At 41.3% G+C, this 25,868-nt stretch overlaps 1 protein-coding gene across 1 annotated transcript in view; it reads right to left on the bottom strand.

Annotated features, from left to right (window-relative positions):
• Positions 1–288: 288 nt before the first annotated feature.
• SMS (spermine synthase) overlaps positions 289–25,868 on the bottom strand; it is a 43,341-nt gene continuing 17,761 nt past the window's right edge. Inside the window, exons 2-11 of the mRNA XM_032475973.1 lie at positions 24,123–24,243; positions 21,092–21,182; positions 20,484–20,548; positions 16,475–16,650; positions 15,414–15,568; positions 14,886–14,975; positions 8,776–8,890; positions 7,852–7,931; positions 2,232–2,347; positions 289–789 (exon numbers count right to left, since the gene is read on the bottom strand). Coding sequence (XP_032331864.1) covers positions 750–789; positions 2,232–2,347; positions 7,852–7,931; positions 8,776–8,890; positions 14,886–14,975; positions 15,414–15,568; positions 16,475–16,650; positions 20,484–20,548; positions 21,092–21,182; positions 24,123–24,243 — 1,049 coding nt within the window. The 3' untranslated portion in view covers positions 289–749. The remainder of the gene's footprint in view (positions 790–2,231; positions 2,348–7,851; positions 7,932–8,775; positions 8,891–14,885; positions 14,976–15,413; positions 15,569–16,474; positions 16,651–20,483; positions 20,549–21,091; positions 21,183–24,122; positions 24,244–25,868) is intronic.

A 25,868-nucleotide genomic window follows, 5' to 3' on the forward strand; every position in this document is an offset into this window, starting at 1 on the left:
GAAATAAGCTTTTGATTTTCAAGTTTACAGTAAGGCCAAATCCTTTCCTATCCTCAGGTCCATTCTATAATGAAGAGCTGGTAGATGCAATAGGTTGTTTATCATTTACCACAGTGCTAAATGAAGGCATTACTACAGTTCAAAAAAGGCCCCAAGGCCATCCTATTATAAAGAGATAAATGGCACCGAGTGATAGAACTAAAAAAAGACCAGGAGACACTTTTATTTTGTGAGATCAGAAGTGAGAAAGAGGGGACCTGGCCGAAATAAAACAACAGACACACAAAATTTCTCATTTTAATTTTAATCGAAGCATTGCTATTCATTTTTTTAAGTCTTTTCTTATAAGCACCAGATTTTAATATCTGTATCAATTTGGGGGGGGGGGAGAAACTCCATCAAGAACTTCCCTCCAGAAGAAAACAATGTTTATCCCTCCAAACAACCCAATTCAAAGTCTACCAAAACAAAAAAAGCCCACACAGAAAAAAAATAACAAAAATCACATTCTAGGGGTTCAGTGCATTTAGCAGCCTTCACTGTGCTGTCTAATCATCCTTCAGCTGACTTTCAAAAAAATAACACCCTAGTTCATCAAAATATACATTTTCCATTTGATTTTTAAATTAAAAAAATAATTAAAAAAGAAACTTGAAGGAATTCATAATCAATTGCCTGACTCGTTTCGATGTCACATATGAAGGTCAGGAAGGCTATTTGCAGCACACACGATTAGGGGAAATTGATTTTCAAGGTTTAGCTTTCTTCCAAACAGTGTAAAATACCCACCTGGCCAGGGAGTCAAGGAATAAGAGGTAATTCAAGGAAGAACAGGCATCACTTAAAATTTGTTTACTGACCTACAAATTGGAAGATGGATGAAAGCTTCAGTGCTTACAGCACTGTGGTAATGAGAACGAAGGCCCCTTAAACAAGGCCACTTTGCAGCCAGGCCGCCTACCACCTGTGACACTGGGTGAGGGGGGGAGAGCAGAGAAAAGGTTAAAGGGACAGAAATATTCTCTCAGGTCACACGACTGCTTCCAAGGACTCTAAAATGGTTTCAGGAATCATATTGGTTGGGGAGTGGGGAGACAAAGACAAGAGGGAGGCGAAAGGTAGGGTGTAGGGGGGATGGGAGGAAAAGAGAAAAGGGGGATGTGGGAGAAGGCAAGGGAGTGAGGAGGAGGAAAAAAAGGGGGAAGCATGGAGAGTAAGAGGAGGGGAGCCGGAGGGTGGAAGCCTTTTCTCCAAATGCTATCACCTGATTTCTAAAGACTTTCAACATTGTTATCAACCAAGACCTGGCTGTAACAAGCGCTCTGGGGAGGAACCCTGACGAAGGTGGAGGTCCACAGGCCGCGAGGAGCCTGGCCAGCTGCCACCCACCCCCCAGCCTCGGTCACAGAGCTCAGGCTCCCAGGTTGGGGCCTCACTGGCAGCCAGCAGCAGTCACAGGGTCTCCCTGGAGAATGAAAGCTGCTGTCACAGGAAGCTGGACCCTGCCACCTCCAGTAAGGAGGCTTTGGTCTACAGACTCCGGTCCATTTTTTAGGAGGAAATGCACTATAAATTTCCAATGACAATGCTCTCATTTGGTTCTTCTCTGGGTTCTTCCCTTATCTCTCTGGACCTACTTTACTAAGTGAACTAATGGAGAACCTCAACATTAACTTGGCGATCCTCAGCATTATTTTTAGCTCTGTCTCTACCGCAAGCCAGAATCAAGTGAAGTGTAGAAACGAATATTAAAGTAGGATAATTTTCATATGAAAGCAGAATGAGCTTCTCCAGTCAGCCTGCTACAGCCAGGGTGGTGTTTTAGGGCTGAACCTCACACATCAATCCCTGGGCAGGCTGCTGGAGACAGGTCCCAGCCCCGCCCTCCAGTGTTTCTAACTGGGCAGCAGCCTAGGGTAGGGCTGGAGAATTTGCAGGTCTCAACAGTTCCCAGGTGATGCCGTAGTTCTGGGGACTGCCTGTGAGAACCTGTGGGGCCAGATCGTTAAAACGACCTGGGAAGTTGTGGCAGGCCGCTCTCCACAATCTGAGGGTGGGACCAGGAATCAGTATTTTTTTTAAAGCTTCCAGGGATTCCAATGTGCAGCCAAGTCTGAAAACCAGGGTCTTATATACTACAGAACTAATTCTGTTTGTTTAAAATGTTAAATAGGCATGGGATTTATATGGATGTTCTGATTTGGCAACAGAATGATATGGTCAAAGGATATAATTCCAAGTATGAAGGGACACAGACAGTCTCCTTCGAGAATTCCACAGGACAATACAGGCGCCCCAGCTGTTCTTCATAGAGTGACAGGGCTTCCGTCAAATTGACACAGTTCCCCTAAATCAGAGAGAGAGAAGCAAACAATAGGATTCGTAAGTCCTTCTGAGGGTCCCACTCATTTTAAGGTCTCCAATAAATGAGAACAATTATAGCTTTAGATAAAAGTTCATCTCTGAAAATGAGATAAGGCTTTAGTACTTTCACAAATTGCACTGAGTTCTATTTATAGATCCATTAGGTCATTATCTTTCTACCTCATTTACCGAGCCATTTTCAAATTATTAGAGTATGAAGCAATAGAAAGCAGTGAGACCAATTTCTCATTAGTGACACAGTCATTATATCAACACCATGCAATTAGCAAAGATTCATACACATAACCCATTCAAAATAAGTTTTCCCAATAGTCACCACTGTGTTGAGAATGAAGTATCAAAAAGATAATGTTCTGGATTTCCAGAATGGCTTAAACTATGACCCTCCTAAGAGTCTAAGACATTGACACAGAACTATATTCATACCCCCTGTGCTTTCCCCTAAACCTGTGATTTATTTTAAGGTATAAGAGAACAAAAGTCTGTTCAGGATATATACACTAAGGATATTCCCCAGTTCTAGTCTTTGTCAAACATTTTCTCTTGACTTCATGGTTCTTTTTTCCCTTTCTTGTCAGTTTTTTTGTTTGTTTGTTTTTGCCTCCCCAGCACCTAAGGGTGGTCAATGAGACAGTGGAATTCTGCCAGCAAAGTTTTTTTTTTAAGCTGAAGTATACTTGATTTACAGTATTGTGTTAGTTTCAGGTGTACAGCGAAGTGATTCAATTATATACATATTTTTCAGATTATTTTCCATTATAGGTTATTATAAAAATTGAATATATTTCCCTGCACTGTACAGTAAATCCTTGTTGCTTATCTATTTTATGTATAGTTTGTCTCTGTTAATCCAATACTCCTAATTTATCCTTCCCCTTCTCTCTTCTCCTTTGGTAACCATAATTTTATGTCTATGAGTCTGCTTCTGTTTTGTATATAAATTCATTTGTATTATTTTTTAGGTTCCACATAAGTGATATTTGGTTCAGGACAATCAAGTATAAACAGAGTGACCCTGCTCCTTCAACTTTCTTCCAGCCTATAACTTAGATGTGTTATTTGGAGCTGCAAAAGCCACTATGACCATAAAAAAATAAAAATAAAAGATGAAGAGAATCAGATGCTGACCAAGACACAGTAGAGCTGCTGAACAAACACAGTATCTGCCTAGGTCTAGAGCAGTGATTCCCAATCTTTAATGTGCATATGAATCATAGCGGGGGCTTTGTTAAAATGCAGATTTTCATTCAGTAGGTCTGGGCTAGGGCTTATCATTTGAGCACAATTTTCCCCCAAGGGCTTTTCATAATGGATTTAGAAAACATGATGGGTATTTTAATATTACCTATTTCCTTTTAACCTCTGAAGTTAACATTTGGAAGAATACTGAATATATGTGCTGATCCCATTCCTTCATAAGACCTTCACTATCAGTATGCCTCAAAATAACCAAGTACAATGTGTAAGATGAAAATTATTCACAAATAAAGTAGCCTGTGATGTAAGCATTCCTCAGGATGGCATTTCCAAACCAACCAGCCAGCCAGCCACGGGCAAGTGGGTAGACAGAACTATTCCGAGAGCTGGCCTTGGCGGTTTTAACTTAGCACATTCGCTCAGCATGTTGTCATCCTTCAGTGCCAGCCTGTTTAGTAACCCATCATCTAGGGTCCTGCAGTGGGATTTGGCCAAAGTGCCCTTCACCAGCATATAATTTGGTTTCAACATCAAGTTCACCACGAGAGTATATAAACACCACATGTGTAATTTAAGATTCACAAATAGAAAACACTGCCTGGTTGTTTTTAGAACACCTCACTCCTAGGGAAGCTATAGAATGGGAATGCCACCAAGGTTCACAGTTTAAGATTTTCCTTGCCATCTTAAAGTTGACACCACGCTCTCTCTTTACAGAAGGTATATGGGAAGACTGCCTAATAAAGAATGTGGTAAGGAAATAGGTTAGTTTCAATTTGTTTTTCCCCAACACTGTCATAAAGCAGTTTAAAAAAGAAAAAGAAAAAACACAGATACCTATCCAAAAAAAGTGACATGATATATTTCACTGTCCTGGGTATTTAAATGAAACTACATTGTTCTTAAGGCACATGGGAGATGCAGAACAAAAATCTAATAGAAAATAATTAATCTATTAAGGATGAGAGGAAGGGAATAATGTGGCAAGATACGGGCACCCCTAGTGGGTAAATCCCAATACAGTAGTTTCTGTCCTAGAAGGTTCTCCTTGCCCCAAGTTACCTGTGGGTGACATTTGCTTTTTTACTTTATAGATTTCAGTATTGTACCTTTTAAACAGCTTGTGTGATTTCTGTAATATTAAAGAAAACAAAAACAAAAAAAACAGCACAGCTCTGGAAGAATATATCCTTAGTAACACCATCTTTATCAAGTTCAAAAGCAAGCAAAATTAAATACTACGATGAGTTAGTAAACCACACATACGTGAAACATCTATGAAGAACAGCACAGAACAATAGAAAAAAAAATAACACTAAAGATGAGTTACTCCCGAAGGTGGTCAAGAGATCGGGGGGGAGGTAGACATGTCAGGGGTACTGGTACTGTCCAGGTCTGCAGGGGGTGAGCGGTTAGTATTTTTGTATCATAAGTTACATGAATGTCACATGAATGTCACATACATATTTTTGTACTTTCAAATAACTTAGTTTTGGTTTTGTTTTTAATGGGGAGTAGGGTAAAAGGCGGAGGGAGGCCAAGCCACAGGATCTGCCTCCTCATCCCTAAAAGCAATTCTTCCCCAGATTCAAATTGCCTTGGCCAACCTGCCAGAGGTGGCTGCACCCCCACACTCCAGGACACTTTTCCTAGTTTTGTGGCCCCTTGACAAGGCTGTCTGCAGGTAGCCACAGTGACACCAGCGACACCAGGAATTCACCACTGTAATGCAAGCAATTTTAGGCAGGAACATTTAGCTTTTGTCTGTCACCAAGTAAGAGGTCCAACATTTTCATCCCATCTTTAACCTTATTCCATTCTTAAGCTACAGGCTCAGGGAAGAGGTTGGTTGTGAATCCAGGCCATCTCCTGAGCATACCATGTGGCAGCATAAGAAAACATTACACTGTGGCAATGACATCAGTACATCCCAAGTCAAACCACACTGTGCTCCTGACTTGACTACTGCTTCTTCAAAGGCCTACGCCCCCAGTCTGCATGACACATTCAACAACCCAAGGTCCAGTGGGATTCCTGGGTATCATAAAATAGGATCGCCTTGAGTTTCCAAGTGTTATGAACAGAGGGACAGGAAACAAGTCCTAATACATCTTTTGGACAATTCTTAGAAACCAGCACAGCCCTGAGTATTTAATGGCATTTTTGGTAAAAGTTGGTTGGCAAGGGGAAGTTATCAAAACCTCGATCATTATAATTACAAATGGGCAGCGGTCAATTGTCAAGCAAGCATTTCCATGACTAGTCCATACTGAGAAAGCCAATCCCCCAGGAAAGCAGTCTACCAGGCAAATAGTCACAACAAAAGATAATAGTCACACTTTCTTCCTAATTGCACCTGTTGTCTTCTACAAACTGACTGGTCTGCAGTAGATCCCAACTTTTTCAGCCTTTTTGGATTAAAGACCCCAGAGCCTCATTCTCCCTCCAGTTAAGTTCCTTGAGATGTCTTTCTATTGGCAGGAACATAAAAAGAACTAAATTCTGTCAATATATGCTCTGACTGAGAAATATCCACTCATGAAAAACCTAATTCACTGAATTTGGGTTGCTTTTACAAGAATAAGACGACTTTGAACAGGTTTCACTGTAGATTTCCTGTAAAGCAGGGGTCAGCAAACTTTTGTCAAGGACCAGACAGAAAACATTTTAGGCTTTGCAGGTCCTGTTGTTCATCACAGGTTTTCCAAGCTGCTGCTGGAGCGCGAATGCAGCCAGAGCTGCTGTGACGAACAGACGTGGCTGTGTGCCAAGAAAACTGCAAAAACAAGCAGCAGGTGAGATGTAGCCCATGCTTCACAGATACCTGCTTTTAAACAGTCAGTTCTAGAATGTGTTTCAAATTTCAAAACATCAGGGGTTTAAAAAAAAAAATCCGTTCATAGACAGTTGCCTCTTCTCAAAGCTTCCCAACACTGTCACCAAGTGTGAGGTCTATGAAAATCTGCCACGTGTTGGGGGGGCTTACGTGCAGGGGGAGGAGGAAGAAAACAGGCTGGGCTAGACATTAAATCAAGGTGTCTCTCAGAGTTGCCAAGTTGCTTTCGGGATTATCTTAGATCTCATCAGCTGTCGAGGGTCTGCTTAAAAATGCCTCCTCAAGAGAATAAGGTTAGGCTCTCTCTAGCAGTTCTTGACTTTTAAATATACCAGTGCTTTAAAAAAAAAAAAAAAAAAGGCGGGGGGGATGTAGGAGTCTCCTGAAAATGCTTAAGAATTACAGGGACCAGAGGGCAATACTAAGTAAATGCTTCTCTTCTGCTTATGGATCAAGGGGTCTTTGTACCCAGTAAAGAGAATGAATCATCAATTAGCTGCTTTTGCTGTCCTTTTCAAAATGTTAAGGACTTCAGTAGGAGATACACTAACTTCAGTAGGAGAAACACTAACTTCAACCTTTCTTTTAAAGTTAAGAATCCTGTAGAAAATGACGAAAACACAATCTGCTTCCATCTGGTGGCAGCAGCTCATACTACAGCCAAAGCAGTTAACGAAATTTTTGTTGATGGCTTTTCCATTAAGAATGTCCTAGAGGATGGGGGGGGGGGGGGAACACACAATCTCTGTCTCCATCTGGTGGCAGCAGCTCATACTACAGCCCAAGCCCAAGGCTGATAAATCGGGGCAGCTGCGTAACAGGACACAACAGAACCCATTAATTCCCGAAAGATAACATGTCAGCGATTTACAAACTCAGTGCTTGAGAGAATATAATCCAATTATGCTGTTCTATCCTTAACAAACCTAAATTTCAACAATACGCATTCAAATTTCAAAATACAAAATCTCTTTTTCCCCCCCGGTACAATAGGGCTTTATTTATCCACTTCTATACTACATCTTCAACTACCTTCTTTCATATTGAGAATGCTGGGCATGATGGAATTAAAATATTGCATAACTGCTCAATTGCTGTATGCCACATGACAAATACAACCACCTCTGAATAACAATACTAATACCATCACCTCCAATATGATTACTGAAAATGCATACAGATGTTTGCATATGCTTGTCCCATTCTCTCCCGCCCACCGTTATTTGTAGTAGTTGAGCCACCTCTACATTGTCAGAGCACATAGCCGTCACATACTGTACCTCCTTCCTTTTAACCTTCATCTCCAAGTTAACTAGAGTTAGTGCTACCACTTAGTCTTCATGTCAATGTCTCTCTAGGTATTTTGGTTGTCTGAAACACAAAATACAAAATTATCTTTGAGTTTGGGGGAAAAACAGTTAAGTAGTCTTTACCTGTGTAAAATATTTCCCATTCTGTTTCAATACTTTCATTGAGAGGTCAAGAATCAGTCTGAGAAACTCCCATGTAGAATCTGGATGTTAAAAAAAAAAATTTGTTTTATAAACGTAGGTTTTTCATGCCTCAGAAACATCTAAAGTCCAACATTCACATGAATACTCAACAATACAAAAAAATAGTCATGCACTTAAGATCTAATATTCGAGAGCTTATTCGTGGATGGTAAGGTACCGTCATATATTCTGTGTTCTGCACACACGTGCACATACATGCATGTACAGGCAAAGTCAAAAGCAAACGTGCGTGTACGTGGCACTGTTCTCACAATACCCAGCAAGATTTGACACAAAGGCAGTGGTTGAAATCTGAAAGACAACAGCTTTAAGTAAGGGGGAAAGCAGCAGCATCCTGAGAGAGAAATCCCAAGGGTCAGCAAGGGTCACGAGGTGTGGACCCAAGTCTGGCAACTCAGCAGGCAGACCAGGTAATAAAAAAACATTAACATGGAAATCCTAAGCATGCAGTGATTTCGAGTGTATGGCTTGAGAAGGGGAATTGTGCCTGGTGTTGCTTAGAAAGGTCACCAGATTGTCCCAGTATAAGGTAAAAAAAATCAGATTATGTAAATCAACGATCAAACAAGCTAATGCCTCAATGGTATGATTATGAATCATTTTATTTCATGTTTGCTTTAAATGACTAAGTTAATTTTGTTCATTTAGTGGCAGAACAGGATTTGACCAAAGCCACATCCAGTTATCTTTCCACACTGGGCCTCAGTTTAACTACCTTTAATAAATGAAGGAACTTCACTAGATAATCTCTTAAGATCCTTTCCTTCTCATATGGTGCCAAGAAAAACATTTCCATCAACGTTACCTTGGTTGAAAACAAAAAAAAACCAAAACAGAATCTACCTTCTTCTGGAGATGTGGAGATTGGAACAGCTGTCAAATCATTAATCACATAATCAAACTCTCTCCCTTCTTTGGCGTACCTCTTCAGGACTGGAATACAGTCTTCTATTAGAACCTTCCAGAGAGAACAGGAAGAGAGATGGGTGAGCCAACACATGTGGAAGTAGTTAAACCCGTGTAGAAGGAAGGGGGAGATGCACACTGGGGCTGAGATCCACAGCACCTGCCATCCGAACAGAAATGGCTTCCATTCACGCCTGCTACTGGCTGAAATTCAGGGCTCAGCGCTGGCTTTAAGTGCTTCTCATTTACCCTGAACTCATTTCAGGTTCTGTGATCATCCCCATTTTACAAATGGAGAAGAAACACACGAGAAAGGTCACAAAGTTTGCTCAAAGGCACCCAATCAGAAATGGAGCCAAGAAGTACACCTAGATCTGAACACCAAGTTCATAGTCATCTATGCTGCCTCTTCTACTGTACGTACGTTCTTCTACTTTTAGTTGTCCTTTTATACTAAGCACTGAGTGATTTTGTTGTCTATGGATTTATTTTTGCATCTTACCTTGAACTATTAAAAAAAATTTATTTCCTCTAACACTCCAAGTACAGCAGGTACTAAAGCCATGTAATAAATGGTGGCTGCCACAGTCCCCCGTCAGAGCGCAGGTGAGCAGTCAGAAGTGGAAATTGTCATAGGACATCAGTTTGGGGTTTGCTGTGTCTTTGAAGTACTGAAGCTATATGCTGGAGACCCACCCAACTGTACGCAACTTCCTCACCTGGACAGGAGTTGTTCTCCTAGTCTTTTGATTTTTCTGGCTACAAACTACATGTTTTAATCAAGTTTGATCCAATCCCCTAAAGTAGTCCATTCTAGATTTTTTCCTAGAAATTTTCTTACAAATGTCCTCAAAAATCACAAATTTTTTAAAGAAACATAATCTTAGCATCCTATTGTTTTTATAACTTGCTTCATTCAATTTCATCAAGTGCAACCATGCATAGAAGGCAGCAACACCCCAGCTGCCTTCAATCTATGTATCAGACCTATTTAATATGCTGTTTTTTCCTGTGCTCATATAGACTCTTGTGAACACTCACCTGCACATAAGCACAAATGCTTGTACTCTTTTGTAAGAACGAGGATCACACACATTGTAAACTCGGAAATTTTCACCCAATACCATTCCAAGTATGATTTTTTTTAAGGGTATCATTCCACTAAAAATGTACCCTTCAAGCCTTGGTTCCTAAACACAGTCAAAACAAAACTCCTTGTATAGATGGCTGCTGCCTGGATGCTCAAACACTGGGTGGCCAAGACAAAGGCATGTGTACTTTCATTTTTAATTGAAGGCTATTTTTGCTCCAACCAGCAATGCAGGCGAGCACCTGTGTCTTTGCATCCTTCCCGGTACTGGAGGTTGTCCCTCTTCTCATATTTTTGTCAAGTTCCTTACAAAAATTTTCACAAGAACTTCGTGGGCCACCAACGGGAGTGAGCATTTTGTCCTAAGTTTGCAGGCTATTTGACTTTTATCTTCTGAGAACTAACAGTGAGATCAAGTCCCCCTAGAGCCGAATCCCTCTGCCGAGTTTATGATTAACCTATCGAAAATTTTATTCCATTTTTGTCCCTCATCTCTTCCCATCAAGATTCATAAATATCAAAGAAAAGGAGTAAGTGAAAGTGAGCAGGGCTCTATAGGTCTCCCTCCCGGGTACAAAAGCCCTTCTGTGTCCCTATACATAACAACCTGCTATGTAACCCTGAGCTCTTCCACGGGAATGAAGGCCCCACCCAGGTGGAGGCCGGTAACTTCTGGCTGAGCACAAGCACAAGGACCTGAGACCCACTGGAACCAGAAGGCTGATGACTGAGATTTTGGAAACACCACCGTGTTACTGCACCACCAACCAGAGGAAGGTCACACACCCTACAGGCCTTCCCCCAAATTTCGCCTATAAAAACGCTTTCCCAAAACCATCAGGGAGTTCAGATTTTCAGAACATGAGCTGCCTGTTCTCCTCGCTTGGCCCTGAAATAAACCTTTCTCTGCTCCAAAGTCTGATGTTTTGGTTTGTCCTCACTGGGCACACAAACTTGGCTTCACCACCACCAGTTCCTATTCTTTACACCTTTAACTTCTTAAACATTTTAAGTACTAGGGGGCTCTTTGCATTAATAAAGGGATTAACTCCCTGTCATGTTTGTTGCCAGTATTCTTCTCAGTCTGTCTTTTGGCTGTTTATGGTATTAACTTGGCATTAGTTTCTGGATTTCTTGGCTTTCTTTAAAAAGTTTCCCAATTGCAAGGTTAAATACTCTAAATTTTCCTAAATGTATCAGTGTTTGTATCTAGAGCTTAAGCCATCTGAAATTAGTTTTCCTCTGCCTTCTACAGTTAAGTTTGTTCTCATGCAGATGGACGGCCCAGTGTGTCGACATCACTTATTAAATCTCCTTTTCCCAAACTGAAGACACCTTAGGCTGTATATTAGCTTTGCGTGTACAAATACACACTCAGACATCGTCAAGTCTCCATGCCATCCCTCTTTCTTTTTCATCATACCTCTTGTCTACTATGCTTCACAGTAAATAAAAGGGCCAATCTCCCTTCACTATGATTATTCAAAAAAAATTTTTTTGGCTATTCTTAGATATTTATGGTTATAAATGAACTTCAAAATGATTTGCTCTAATTCTAAAAACCCCCTTGGAATTCTGATTTTCATCCAAGAAATAACATCTCTCTCCACATACTCACACTTCAGTTGCTGTCTTTCAACAAGATCTTAATTCTTATCAGCCTCACAATACCATTCTTGTTAAATTTATTCCTCCATACTCAACAATTGGTCATTATTTTGAATTGGATTTCCGGCCCACCCTCCATGCTCAATTTCCATTTAAGCTTTTGCATTTAGAATAAGGAAAAAAGTTTGTCTGCCTTTATCCAATCACACCACCACATTCTGATGAATTCATCTTGTTTTCTAGGTGAGTTTCCTTTATTTTCTGAGCATTCATCCTCTGCAAGTAATCTGATTTTTTCTATATTCATACTATTTTCCTTCCTTACTGCATTAATGACTCAAAGAAAACATTAAATAAAACAATCCTCCTCTTGTTCCTAATTTTAGTGGAAATGCCTTATATCAAATGGCAAAATATGTAACATTTTTACATTTGATTCTATTATGTTTAGGTAGTTTCCCTTCTATTGCAATTTTATCTTACCAAACAAGTCCTTATTAAGACTGCTAAATATTCCCAAGTGCTTTGTCATCTGTAAATACCAATGTTACTATTTATATACCAAATTGCGTTAAAATTCTTATCTTTACATTTATTAACTAAATCTTTTTTGGACATAATATGTAAGTCTTTAAATTGCTAGATTTAACCTACTGCTCTTTTACTTGGAAATCTTGTGCATATATAAAAAATCTTTAGTTTTCTTTCTGTACTGCCTTAATGATTTTAGTATTAAAATCTATCATTATAAAAGGAATAGGAGTGCTTTGAAACATTTTTTATTTTCTAGAAAAGGTTAACACAGTAATTAACTATTTTTTCAATGATAAACAGCTGCAAGGACCTGGTTTGTTTTAATAGCAGTATTTTAATGGCTAAGGGGTTTGTCTACTGCTGCCCAACAGAGCAGGAATACCCACCCTTCGAGAGCTCCAGGAACTCTTCCGCCTCAGAAGGATTTTCCAGGCTCCCCCTGGTGGTGGTTTTGTTCCAGAAAGGTGGGGACGCGGTGCGGTTTAAAATATTTTGTGTTCTCTAAAATGCCCCTCTGTTTATGTCACTATCTGCCTTTGGTACTCTACCTTCAGATGCAGCCACAAGGTGAGAAGTTATTTTCTGGGGCCATTTGTAAATCTTCCCACTTATATCTGTATCTGGCCTCTAATTACAGCAGTCTACAACACAGTACTGCAGCTTTGGGTTTGTGGTCCTAGTTAGTTTTTTCTTAGTCCATATAAGGAAGCCACAGAAGGAGCCAGGAAGACATGAATTTGAATCACTCCTCTAAAGTTACCCCACAACCCTGAATCAATGTCCTTCAAAACTCTCCACTTACTGTCTTCTTCCATAAGACTAGAAACATTTGGTACAGGTGTGAGGTTTAAACGTTTAAACACTTCAGGCAGGGTAATTTTTAGCTCACAGTCAAACAAGTCTACCATGCTCTAAAGACCCTAATTTCTCCTTTTGTTCTTTCACGTGTACATTATATTTTGACTTCTGTGTACACTACAGCCTTCTCACCCACCCAGCACCATACAGCTGATCCTCTTTACCCATTTCACCCTCCCCACCCCCCCACCTCCACCCCACCGCCTTCTCAGAAGCAATACTCTATTCTCTGTACCTATGTATTTTTGTTTGGTTTGGTTTGTTCATTTATTTTTTTAAAATCTTTTTATATTCCATGTGAGTGAAATCATACATTATTTTTCTTTCTCTGGCTATTTCACTTAGTATAATTCCCTCAAGGTCTATCCATGTTGTCACAAATGGCAGGATTTCTTTTTTTTTTTTTAAATGGCTGAATAGAATTCCATTGCATATATATACCACACCATGATCTTTATCCAGTCATGTGTTGATGGACACTCGGGTTGCTTCCATATCTCAGCTACTGTCAATAGTGCTGCTATGAATGGGGTGGGGGGGTGTAAGTATCTTTTCTAGTGCTTCTGTTTTCTTCAGATAAATAACCAGGAGTGGAATTGCTGGATCCTCCCTCCCTTTTTAACCTTTCAAATAGTGAAAGTGAAATATGTATCTTTCTTTCCCTTTTCCCCATAAAACCATCTCAACTGCATTTTAACGTAGACATAATTCCTCTCTCAGCTTAAAAAATTAACGTGATATGAAAAAATTACTATGAAATGAAATTTGGAGGCACACACAGAAGATGCCATAGGGTAAGTTAGTTATTTATATAACAAATTAAAGCACTCATCGAGATTGTTTATAAAACTGGAGATACACATTTAAGATTTCGGTCAAATAAAATATGTATTTGCTTAGCTATCTTGCTCTACCAAGCACTGTAGGTATGAGCACTGAACATATGCATCCTGCAAGTACAATACAAGAGCTATCCTACAAACTGTAATGATTGGATAACTTGCAAGCACAGCAGAATTTAGGACAGAAACTAACTTGCTGTGCAAGAAGCAGTGATTTCAACATCAAACATTTTAATCATCTACGCCTTCCAATTAAATCTCTGAATTCTCTCTGAAAGACTCACAGAGAGCATCAGGCTAGAGGGACAAGGGTGGTGGAATGCCAGGTCATAAAAAGGTACATGACATCTTTTATAAAAGAATGAATTAATGTTATTAAATTCAGAGAATCTGGAGTTGGTAATTTCCTTTTTTAATGATAGGTACACACCTTCCCTGAATACAAATGTATAGAGAACTCAGAGAGAATGAAGGATGATGGCAGAACAGGCCACCTCAAAATACGAAGCTTTGGCATATTGACTATTTTGAGCTGTAAGCACTTGGGAAAAAGCAAATGTAGCCAGAGACTTTCTCTGAACTCTTTATCTGAAGACAGAGCCTCCAAAAGCAACTCAATTGTCATAGATCCCCTTCCTGAGAGATTCATCCAGGGTAGCTGGCCTCTTATCACAGAAGAGGAGACCGACACCACACCCAGACAAACTTTGTCACAAACTATCACACCTCCTTATCTACTCTTCTAAGGGCACTGTTCATTTTTCCTAAGTCATTTACTCCCCCCAAGACACCTACGCCCCCTTTTCCCTATTAAGATGACATTTAAGCTAAATTCAAAAGCTACTTCTAAGTTATTTTTCTCTGCCTATTTTCCATATATACATGAGTTAAACATGTTAATAAACTTGTTTTTCCTCTTGTTAATCTTTATTACAGGGGTTCTCAGGCAAGAACCAGAAGAGTAGAGGGAAATTTTTTCTCCCCTACAAGATGATCTATCACCTTGATGATTTACATTCTTAGCCAATCATACTTAAAGCACTTTTAAGAAAGCACAGTTCTGATCAATAATCTTATCAGTTCACTTAATAAAACCATTATTTGGTGAACATTACCTGATAGCAGTCTCCTTTAAGATTGTCTAAGACATCGCCACATGTTTTTCGCATGTATTTCTTACATCCGTCAATCACCATTTGGTCAATGTTCAAAAGAGGTTAAGGATAGAAATTTCCCCTGTAATTGGATTTATGAAAGAATTCTGAAATATAACACCTTAAAAAAAAGATTAAGATGAACACAACACTAATGTGGGTATCACAAGTTTAAAAAAAAAAAAAGATGAATGAGATGATTTCACTTGTGCATCAAGAACACTCAAAAGGAATTGAATTTTCTTCTAATGAAGAAGCCATTTCAGCAAGTGCTGAGAGGCAGACATGGTACAAAGGTTACTTTTTAATTCTCAACTCTGTTTCTTAGTTGGTGGCCACATAAAAAGGCTATTGATACTAAGTTGAAATGTTTGTTCAAGGTAGTCTTAATAACACATTTGCCTCGTAACATTAACTGGAGTCTTAAGACAAAAAAAGAGAAAGAAAATGAAGCCCACTTAACTGGATCTCTTATATAACAAAGGATATCTCTACCATAGTGACCATCTTTGGTTTCAGTTTGACTATTTCACATAATATGCCCCCATCTCCACCTCCCAGAATGAGTACATCTTTGCCGGTGTAATCTTCCTTGCCACTGCCCATGATGGCCCGGGTATACGCCAAGTCACTTTCTGCCAAATCTAGGGAGGAGAAACAGATCCAAAATGGTGACTCTACCCAAACGTACACACCACCCTACTTACCATACTACAAAGTGCTGGAATCTAGCCTAAAATGCAAAATTTTTCATTTTCAATGTTTAAAAACTATCAACAATGTACAGAGGTATTTTTAATTTTTTGGATTGTGGACCTTTCATTAACCCTGCTCATCTAACACCCAATATGTTACATAGATTATACACATACATAGTTTAGTCAGTGGGAAGAAAATTCAGTCTCAAGATTCTTCTGATATGATGAATAATTAAAAGCAATTATATGTTTCTAGATGAAATAAGATGTCAGAGTTGCTTTAAAATAATGAGAGGGAGAGAAAGTGGACTAGAGTTTAGGAGAAACAAGACTGGCCAGGAGTTGATGATTGTTGACACTCAGTGGTGAGTATATGTGGGTTCATGATATTATTTGGTCTACTTAGGTTCGAAATTGTCCATAACATAGACTTCTTAAAAGGAGGGCGAGGGTACAGCTCAAGAGGTAGAGCACATGCTTAGCATGCACAAGGTCCTGGGTTCAATCCCCAGTACCTCCTCTGAAAACAAAGAAGTAAGTAAACCTCATTACCTACCCACTCAAAAAAAAAACAAAAAAGTAATTACATTCCTTTGAAATACTCATCACCAAGAAACTAAGAAAAAAAAAAGATTATCAAGACAAAGTTTCCATGGCTCTGCTATAAAACATGAAAGCCCAGACAATGAAAGCCCAGGTTAATCCGATGCAAATGTTCATTGCAAACAAAAAAGCAGGGCCAAGGACAAACCTGGACAAATCCACAACAGTGGTATTTGTCAGGAAAGCACCCTAATCTAACACACGGTCGCTCTGTTACATGATTGGGGTAGCTAGGGATGGAATACTTACTAACATCCCCACTAAGGATGAGAATGTTTCCAAATTGTTTCGAGTGTAAAATTTTAATGTTCTGGTAAGGTGAGTCTTCATCATACACCACTTCATCTATGTCGTACTCAACCAGACGGCCATCAGCAGTGGGCCAGTATCTGTCAATGGCCCCTCCTCGAACTATGGGTGGTAAGCTGTAAAATAAGGGAAACAGAAATGAGTCTTACAACAAATGCTACTCTTATGGTGAGGCTGCCTTAAAAGAGGACCTGGGAGCCAGAGTACGCAGGAGCCACACGACCCCAGGCAGACTTCTAAAGAGTACACAACAAATCTAAAGCTTGGGGTTTTTAGGTTATACAAACATGGCTACTGACAAAGTTCAACACCGTTGTACAGTAAGAGTTTACTTTTTAAAAAGCCTTTCTGACAAGCTGTAAATTTTCCCTAATAAAAAGTTAAAGGAGAAAATGACCATGGCAGACATCACACTTCACTCCCAAACACTGCAGCAAGGATCTCTTAAGATTGTGTACACTGCCACTCCAACATCCATGCAAGTGCACACAGATGGAATACCGTCACCTAGCACAGAATCCATGTTCAAGTGTCCCCAACTGCCCCAATAATCCCCTTCATAGCTCTTCTACTTTTGAAGAATCGTACACTGTATTTTCCCTTTTTCTTTCTTTTTTTTTTAACCCTCACTTAAACTAGAACAGTCTGACACTCTCCCCCTGCCATGTCTTGCATAACATTCACATCTCAGGAAAGTCCAGACCAGGTGCTCTACAGACAATCCCTCAAGTAGGTTTGCCTGAGGATCTCTTCATTATTGTCAGGTTGGCACATATTATAACAAGCATCACATCAGGGGCATGAGATGTTTGCCTGTCCTATTAGTGATGATGCTAAGAGTGATCATGCAGTTATAGGCGATGCCAACCAGATACCTCCATTTGCAAAGGTACCTTTTTTTCCCTTTGAAATTACTGAGTAGGCAGTCCTCTGAAACTGGGTGAAGGTCCTGATCTCCCAATAAACCTTCACCAGTAGCTCTGGCATCTAGAAGATTCTTGCCTGAACCAATAATTTACTAGAGTGGCTGCCAACCGATGATTTCTCATTCCATTCTTTTGTAAATACTCAGTGCTTTAGATAGGGTGAATGTACTAGAAACTACCAGCAGAGGACACTACATGACGGGAAAACCAGACCTGGAAAAGGGGCTTAGCAACTCTAACAGGAACTAACAATACGAGAACTCAGCACACACACAACACAACCACATGCAAGTCCTGTGTTCTCAAGTACAGTGGGATTCACAGGAAGACAGCCACAGGCACCTAAAACGCTGGGATCAGCTACCTCTGACTTGCTCAGATGAGTCTTTGCTCTCTCTGCTCACCTGTTTCCAAGAGTACAGTCTGAACCTGTCACAGGTGCTTGAGGCCTTCTGTGAGGAAATACTAGTATCTGTAAAAAGCACTGAATTTACAAAGCAAATTCCCATAAATTCTCATTTAATCCAAACAACTCACGGTTTAACTACTTCATCTTTCAAGCCAACAAATTCAGCTGTTGGAATGAAGAAGACCAGAGGTTTTTCTCGTAAAACATGGAGCCCCCATCAGGCAAACAGGACTTGGGGGAAGCCTCTTCTACCCCTGGCTGATGGGTGGAATGAGGTGGGAGAGTGAGCCACCTGTGACACTGGATGACGGTGACAAATAACAAGTCACAGGCTTTCAAGGGAGGGAACCCACCCCTTGGTTGACAGACAGCCAGCTACAGGCAATTACTGAACCAAACCCACTGAAAACAAACATTGCCCATTGTCAATTGTGTCAACAGTGCCTTGGCTCAGGTGCAGAACTCTTTCCTCCAATACAACACAATGGTTTTTGAAAGACATGCAAAGAAGCAATGATCTTTGAGAATGAGGAAGCATCACCTTGATGAAGTACTCATGCTACCAGGAAGTGTATCTCCCTGAAATGGGCTTTGGGAGATATTCTGGAGTCCTACACAGCTCTTGTTTCAATCTTCACTGCTGAAAATTGAAACTGGACCATAGAGAAGAAGTCAGAATATGCCCTAGGCTTCAGGTACACTGTGTAAATTATGAGAATTTGTCTTTTCAACAGAACAACTGATGTGGGCTCGTTTTCCTGTTCCTTTTCTTGTGAAAAGTAGAAAACAAAAAATTTTTTTCTCATAAAAGTCATGGGTTCTAAGTTGAAAATTTAGATGTAATTCATTGATCACAGGGGAGTAATCATTTTAGCTAGTGTTACTGAGTCATTTAATGATTCCATCTCTAAAAAGGTTATTCCCCAGGTAGAAAAGTGGCACCATTCTTGTCCTTTTGAGGCCAAAAACAAAGCGCCTACAACTTTCTGTTCTCTCCACCCTAATTTTATGAAAAAATGTAAAAACAGCAACAAGGAGAAACAAGGCCTATGCTGTGTTTTGAAATGAAAATCTGCAGTGTACCTCCACTCACTTCGAAAACTCCCAAACCAACACCACCAAGGAACTAGACTTGTCATGAATGCTGAAGACAATAAATGCATTCCATCTATTTACTCACTCCTAGAAGTAACCCTGAGAAAAATCAGACCAATAAAGAAAAAAAGAAAATCAGGCATTTTGATGTTGGCCAATTCATTATCACCGCCCCGAAGACACAGTGGGAACCCATTCAATTCAAATGAATGCAGATTAGGAAAATTTCGTAAGCAGAAAAAGAAACTCCTGAAAGAAGTACGGGTGTGAATAAGTTCTTCAAGGATGGGGAAGGGCCTGAGGAAACCTAAACTGAACTTGGGTGGGGTCAACAAGTCACGGTGCTCTGAAAGATTTCAACAAAGGGGACAAGTTTCTTGCAGTTTCCAGGCTTTCTATCCAACTTTCCAGTCATCTTACATCTGCCCCGGGGCTTTCCTCCAGGCTAATCTAACTTAGCAATATGAGTCATTAAGGACAAACATCCTAGCTCCAGCCACCAAAGATACCTTCCTTCTGGAGTGTGCCCTGAATTGGAGAAGTCTGTATTCTGGTCATTTCCATCAGTGATGGCCTGACCTTGGTCAAGACTCCCCGTGTCTCTGCATGTATGTATTTGTCTTTAGGAGCAAGGGATGGGTCTACTTTGGGGGGCCTGACAAGGATCCACCCAGGTAGTGCAAGAGAACACTGCTCAGAATTACTTGCTGGGCATCCATGTTGACTTCAAATTCTCAGTTCCCAGGACCTACCAGACTCTATCCTTCCCCATAAAGGTCAAAACTGTTACTTCTATCAAAGCTCTTTTCACATCTGTCACAACAGAAATGTTCTGTATATGTGCTATCCAATATGCCAGGCACTGGCCATTAGCTATCCGCAGGAGGTGAGGCTGAGGAAGGAACTGTTTTTATTAACTTAGTTTTAAATAGTCACATGTGGCAAAGTGGCTTCACTCCGAAACAAAAGCTTAATTGTCTTAATTATCATTTGAAAAGAACCTACCAGCAGCTGCTCAAGGTGGGTGGCCTCAGAGATTCTTAGTACCCTGAAATGTTATCTCAGCCTGAAAGCACTGAGGCAAATGTTCTGTCACCCCATCCTGTCAAAGTCTCTTAACACTGCTTAATTCCACTCTGGGGCCCAGAACTCTGAGAAAAGGCAGAAGATCCTTTCTCTTTTACTGGGCAGAGTCGGGGAAGAGTTTTCTGGCTCCCCTTTGAGGTTCCAGGCCCATGTGGTCCTCTGCTTTTATACAGTTCCAGCTCCTTGGAATCACTCCATTTCTGCCTCTGCAATCATCTCCTTTCAGCACCTCTCCCTGTGTGTCTCTGTGTCTGTGTCTCTCTCGTACACACTTGGTCTCCTTTGGGGGTGAGGCACCCACTCTCTCCGTCTACCTTGCTGCCAGAGCAGTAGTTGACTTTGATCTTCTCCATGTCTTAAGCAGACACTGCTCACCATTCTGATTCTTTTATCGATTAACCAAATATAAAAGGACATTCAGGAATGGACTTACCGCTTCACCCGCTCAGTACTGTCCTGACTCAATTCTTTCATTCTTTCTTCTACTTTGTTCAAAAGCTACAATTATAAGAAAAGAAATTAATGGGCTTATAGAATAAGCCGAGTGGAACAGCTAACTTACAGACCAAGAGGTTGAGACCGCGCTGACAGCTGTGATACTGGCAGACACCCAAACACACTTGTCCTCCCCCGGCCCTACACAGAGCGGCCTGCAGCCCTGGCCCAATTCCACACTCCCACACAGTCAGCCCTCGTGGTGCCAGCCTAACTTCAGCCTAAAGTACCAACAGAATAACGGGAAAGGGGAAGGCTCAAAGATATTGCAGACATAACATCCTGGTTAAAGGCTTACATTCCGTTCAGTGGAAGGTGAAATCATTACTCAGTACTCAAAGCAGTCGAGGGAAACTTGATAGCTAGATTCCTAAAAACTACTGGAAAACAACTGTTTTTCATCTAAAACCACTTATCTGAAGAGAGGCGAGTTTAAAATTCAGTGAACTGGGAAGTCAGCAATTAGATGAAATTAATTTTAACGTCATTAAACCGAGCAGTTTTGTGATCCTCAAATACTTGAGTAAATGAAAGTGAACAACTGACACTGTCAACTTCTTTGCCTTGCGCATCCCCGTCATAACTCTGAAGGTCCAGCAACACCAGTCCATGTGGGTAAATTCTCAAATTGGCAAAGCTGCAGAGGAAAGCATAATTTTAGGGGGTAAGAATTGATATCATCGCACTCAAAAGGAAAGACGCCCACCCAGTTAACAGGGAAAGCCACTGCTCTTTTCCCCTTAATTACATAAACCCTGCTGCTTTCTTGTTAGAGCCTCTTCATGGGGGCAGTGAAGGCAATCATTTAGGGAAAGTTTTAGGGTCACTGAATGGTAGGGTTTTCAGAATAGGTTCTTGGGCCCAAAAAGTGATTCAGCAGCAAGTTCTATGACGCTGATTTTTCTGAAGGCCCCCCAGCAGGGACTCGCCAGCCTTAGTAAACTCTCTTTGAAAGGAAGGGAGGGTGGGGAAGAGCAATTTGGGATTTCCCAATACCCTCCAGAGTTCAAAACCATGTTTTTCTGAAGGCCCCCCAGCAGGGACTCGCCAGCCTTAGTAAACTCTCTTTGAAAGGAAGGGAGGGTGGGGAAGAGCAATTTGGGATTTCCCAATACCCTCCAGAGTTCAAAACCATGTTTTTCTGACTGCAAGCAGGTGGTGGCTAAAATCCAATGAGTTTGGACCCTCCAAGCCAAATCCAGCCCGCAGTACGTTTTGTGGAGCCTGCAAACGAAGTATGGTTTTTACATTTTTAAAGAGTTGTTTTAAAAAAAAAAAAAGAAGAATGTGACAGGGACCTTATGTGGCTCCTTACAGAAAAGGCTCTAACCCCTAATTTAGTGGATCTAAGCAGCTTTTTTTTTTTAATGAAGTAAAAAAAGAGTGTCACATGCTTAAGAACTATCTTAAACTTGTTTCGATTAAACATATATATTTTGTATTGCACATATGCAGATGTGTGTGCAGGGCTATGATATGAACATCTGAAAAATACTAAATTAAGATGAAGAATTCTGTTCAGAGAATACAGGTAGTGTGCCTGGATTAAAAAATAAATACAACTAGTTAATTTTCACCTTCAGCCCTTAGATAGCCTCAAAATCAAGTTCAGGGCCCAGGGCCCCACAGACATCTACTACACCTGAATGAGCTGATCATCCCCCCCACCCCTCCTCCAAAAAGAGGAGCCAGGGGTGAAGGATAGAGAAATGCCAGCCCTTAACCACCTAGCTGCTTCTAGCAGAGTCCTATGCCTGAGAACCGCAGAACATGGAGAACACTGGAAGTGTTAATCATGAGATTAAAACCAGATTTAAAACAAAAATTAAGAAACAGGAAAAGCTGCCGGGGTGTGGAGCTGCAGGCCCTCCCCAGGGCCAGTGCCTGGGCGTGGAAAAGAAAAGTGAGGATTCAGACAGGCAACATGGAGATGGGGCCCAGATGGCCAAGTGAGAGAAGAGAAAGGCCAACGTTGAAAACAACTTTTTGTTAACTAAGCATGTTAACTTTTTTTTCTGCTTTCAGAAGCAATTTCCAAACCCCTCTTGTCACTCAGAAACTCCCTTCCAGGAAGAATTCTAAGCCTTCTGGAAGGCTGGGATTGGTGCTAGGGTAGAAGACTCAGGAAGTGACGTAGAGAGGTTGGCCTCGCCAGGTTGCAAAGGCCATTAGGAGGTGGTAAGAGAGGAAAAGTCCCAAAGGATGGACCACAACAAAGACAGCGAGATGGCAGGGAGGGTGAAGAGGACCAAACAGAAGGGCTGCGGAGCTGGATGGCTTAAGGCCAGCTGCAGACCTCTGCTTCCAGAAGACTCGCCTTAACTGGGCCAGAGCCCGAGGACGGAGGCAGTGGAGGGTCTGCGGTGGTACTGATTTGGGGTCACCCTTGAGAAGACATCTTTCTAGATACCTCTGAGATAGCTGCTACTCACACTGAGGACGGCTATGTCACCAGAAATATAAATCTGGTCTTAGAGGAGAGGGGTTAGGATGTCTCTGAGACATTGGGGTAGGAAACACCAGTCGTTGCCACAGGGGTGGACCGTATGTAGACTTATAAAGAGAACAATGGAAAGGGAAGGGTGAGTTCAAAAGTGCAAGTTTCCTTCATCTCACAGCACTGTCTTCTGGGCCTCTGTAAGAAGAGGGTAGAGGGTGTTTTCTTTTAATTAGAAAAACAAGGGAGAGAATGTGGCACATTAATGAAGCCATGAGGAATTCTAGTACTTAGTATCCATTGGGGGAATGGAATAAAAGCCATCAAAAACATCCAAGAATTCACATTTTAAAGTTAATAGTGTGAATTACTAAGAATCTTAATAGTTTTGTACAGCAAACAGTCCAGATGATACAAACCTAGACTTAGGGAAATACAAAATGCTCGAGGCACCAGTGTCTTCTGGTGTCAATCTTCTCCTTTCCTACTCTCACGGTGACTTTCATTTACATATTGATTAGGTATAAAGTCTTAAGGGCAAAAAAAAAAAAAATTGTTAACTGTTGGATCCCCCCTCAGTTTCCTATCAAGCTACTTGCAGACTCCTATCCCACACTTGACTGCAGTCTGCATTAACTGATGATCAGTTATTACAGTGCTACTCACGGCAGGGCCAGCTGACTGGCAGCTGGGAGCTTGTCAGAAATGCTATTTGGGGTGCTCCCCCGACCTGTGGCATCAGCAACTTCTGGAGCACAGCACGGCAAGCTGTGTTTTAAACAGCTCTGATCACTGCCTGCGGGCTCACGCTGCTTATGCTGCCCAAGGGTTTTGGGTCTTGGCCACACAGCAGAATCACCTGGGGGGCTCTGGAGAAACAGTGGTGCCCAGAGACCTCAACCTCTGCAGGGAGCGCTTGGGCCTGGGATTTTGTGAAAGCACTCCAGGCAACTCTGCTGTGCAGCCAGAGCTGAGAAGCACTGAATTCCAGCCCCCTCCCTAATGATGTCAAAAGAGGAAAGGAAAAAAAACTGGACGCCACCCCACCACCACCCTTTGTGCACACACACACAACCCCCACACACCCTCACACCGCTGAAGTGCTGAGATCTGAAGACGAGCACTCAACCGCCACCTCACCTGCCATTTTTGTTTATGTAGGTCGCTAAATAGCCATGGTCCTGCCAGGTGTGCACCGACTCCGTCATCCCCTGCTCCTGGAAAATGGACTGGAGGCCTTTCAGAATGGTCTCACCATCAGCTGGAGAACAAGGAGAAGGCAAGATGGTCAGGGTGAGCCGCTGAGAAGCAAAGTCAGTGAGGCAGTCTGACGGCTTAACTTTTTAAGGAAACCTGAACAAAGTAGCCAGCATCATTCATCCCCTTCATCGTGAGCTACGAACATTCTCAGTCCTGCAAGGATAGGCTGCAGATTACCAGGTAACACAATAAGCACACAAACACCAACCACAAAACAGCTGTGCCAGAAATGCAGACAGATATTCAGCCAACCAGAAATAGCCTTACAAAATATTCCTCCTAGCCAGCAATCAGAAATACAAACACAGTAAATGACATTCCACTTCAGTTTAAATAAATTAATGAGGATATACAGTACTAGAAAAGAGATTCCATCCACCACTAATGGGTATCATAAATGACTTCAAAATGTTTGGCTTTATGTTCCAGGTGTTTTACAGTAAGGATGGCTTGCTTTTATAACTGGAAAAAAAATAACTGGTACCACTCAGTAACCTATTTCTAAATGGTGGAAACTGAGCAACAATTCAGTAAGGGACAAGCTGCTAGGTGTGTGACCCCCTCTCCCACCCAAATGGAGCTCAGTGATCACAGGTAGGACTAGTCAAGGTTATTGATAATGCATTAACCTCTGCAGGTTTACATGAAGCCTTCATCTTCCAGAACATCCAACATTACGACACTTAGATGGAAGGCAAAATACAATGTATCCTTCTCTAGTTGTATCTGCCAAAGTATTCATTTCCTGAGAAGGGTAAGATAAAGAACCAAGATGAGACAAAAATAATGATTCTGTACTGTCCCATAAGCCCTCCACAGGCTGGTACTTTTTCCACATGAAAGAAAAAATAGCGTAGGCTGCAAAGCCTCGTATTGAAGCATCCCTGTGAACTGAACTGAGAGCAGAAGAAAAAAAACAAGAATATCCACACTTGACCGCAGTGTGGTTTCACAAGAAAATTACACTAGAATGCTTTCCATAAACTAAGGAGTGCCAAAACTTAGACTCTGGGTAGATTGAAAAATTCCATCCAGTCCATCTCCAGTGACACGTGGAACTATGCTCCCAAGACCTTCCAGCACAAACTGGGTTCAGAGTCCAAACTGGGCAGCAGAGATGTGTTATTCTGGCCTGCACAAACTTTTTTTTTTTTAAATGTAAGTTAATTGCCATTTAAAAAACAGATTTCATCACCCCCATGGCAGGGGGTGGAGTAGTTCCCCCCCCAAAAAAGATACATCCATATCCTCACCCCCAGAATTTAGGAGTGTGACCTTATCTGGAAAAGGGTTTTTTTTTTTTTTTACAGACGTGGGTAATTTAAGGATCTAGAGAGGTAGATCATTTTAGATCATCCAGGTGGGTCCTAAATCCAGTAAGTATCCTTATCAGAGACTAAAGACTGAAAGACATAGGGAGACTGAGGAGCAGGCGAGATGAAGACAAAGGTAGAGACTGGCATGGAACAACACGTGGGGCTACGAGAAGCTGGAAAAGGCAAGCAAGGACTCTGCCCTGGAGCCTAGAGCCCTGAGAGGGAGGGGCGCTCTGTGGATACTTTGTTTTCAGAACTGCGGCCTCCAGAACAGGGAGAGCAAGTTTCTGTAGTTTCAAACCACTCAGTT

This window comes from Camelus ferus, chromosome X (genome assembly GCF_009834535.1).
Source record: "Camelus ferus isolate YT-003-E chromosome X, BCGSAC_Cfer_1.0, whole genome shotgun sequence".
NCBI classification, from domain to species: Eukaryota; Metazoa; Chordata; class Mammalia; order Artiodactyla; family Camelidae; genus Camelus; species Camelus ferus.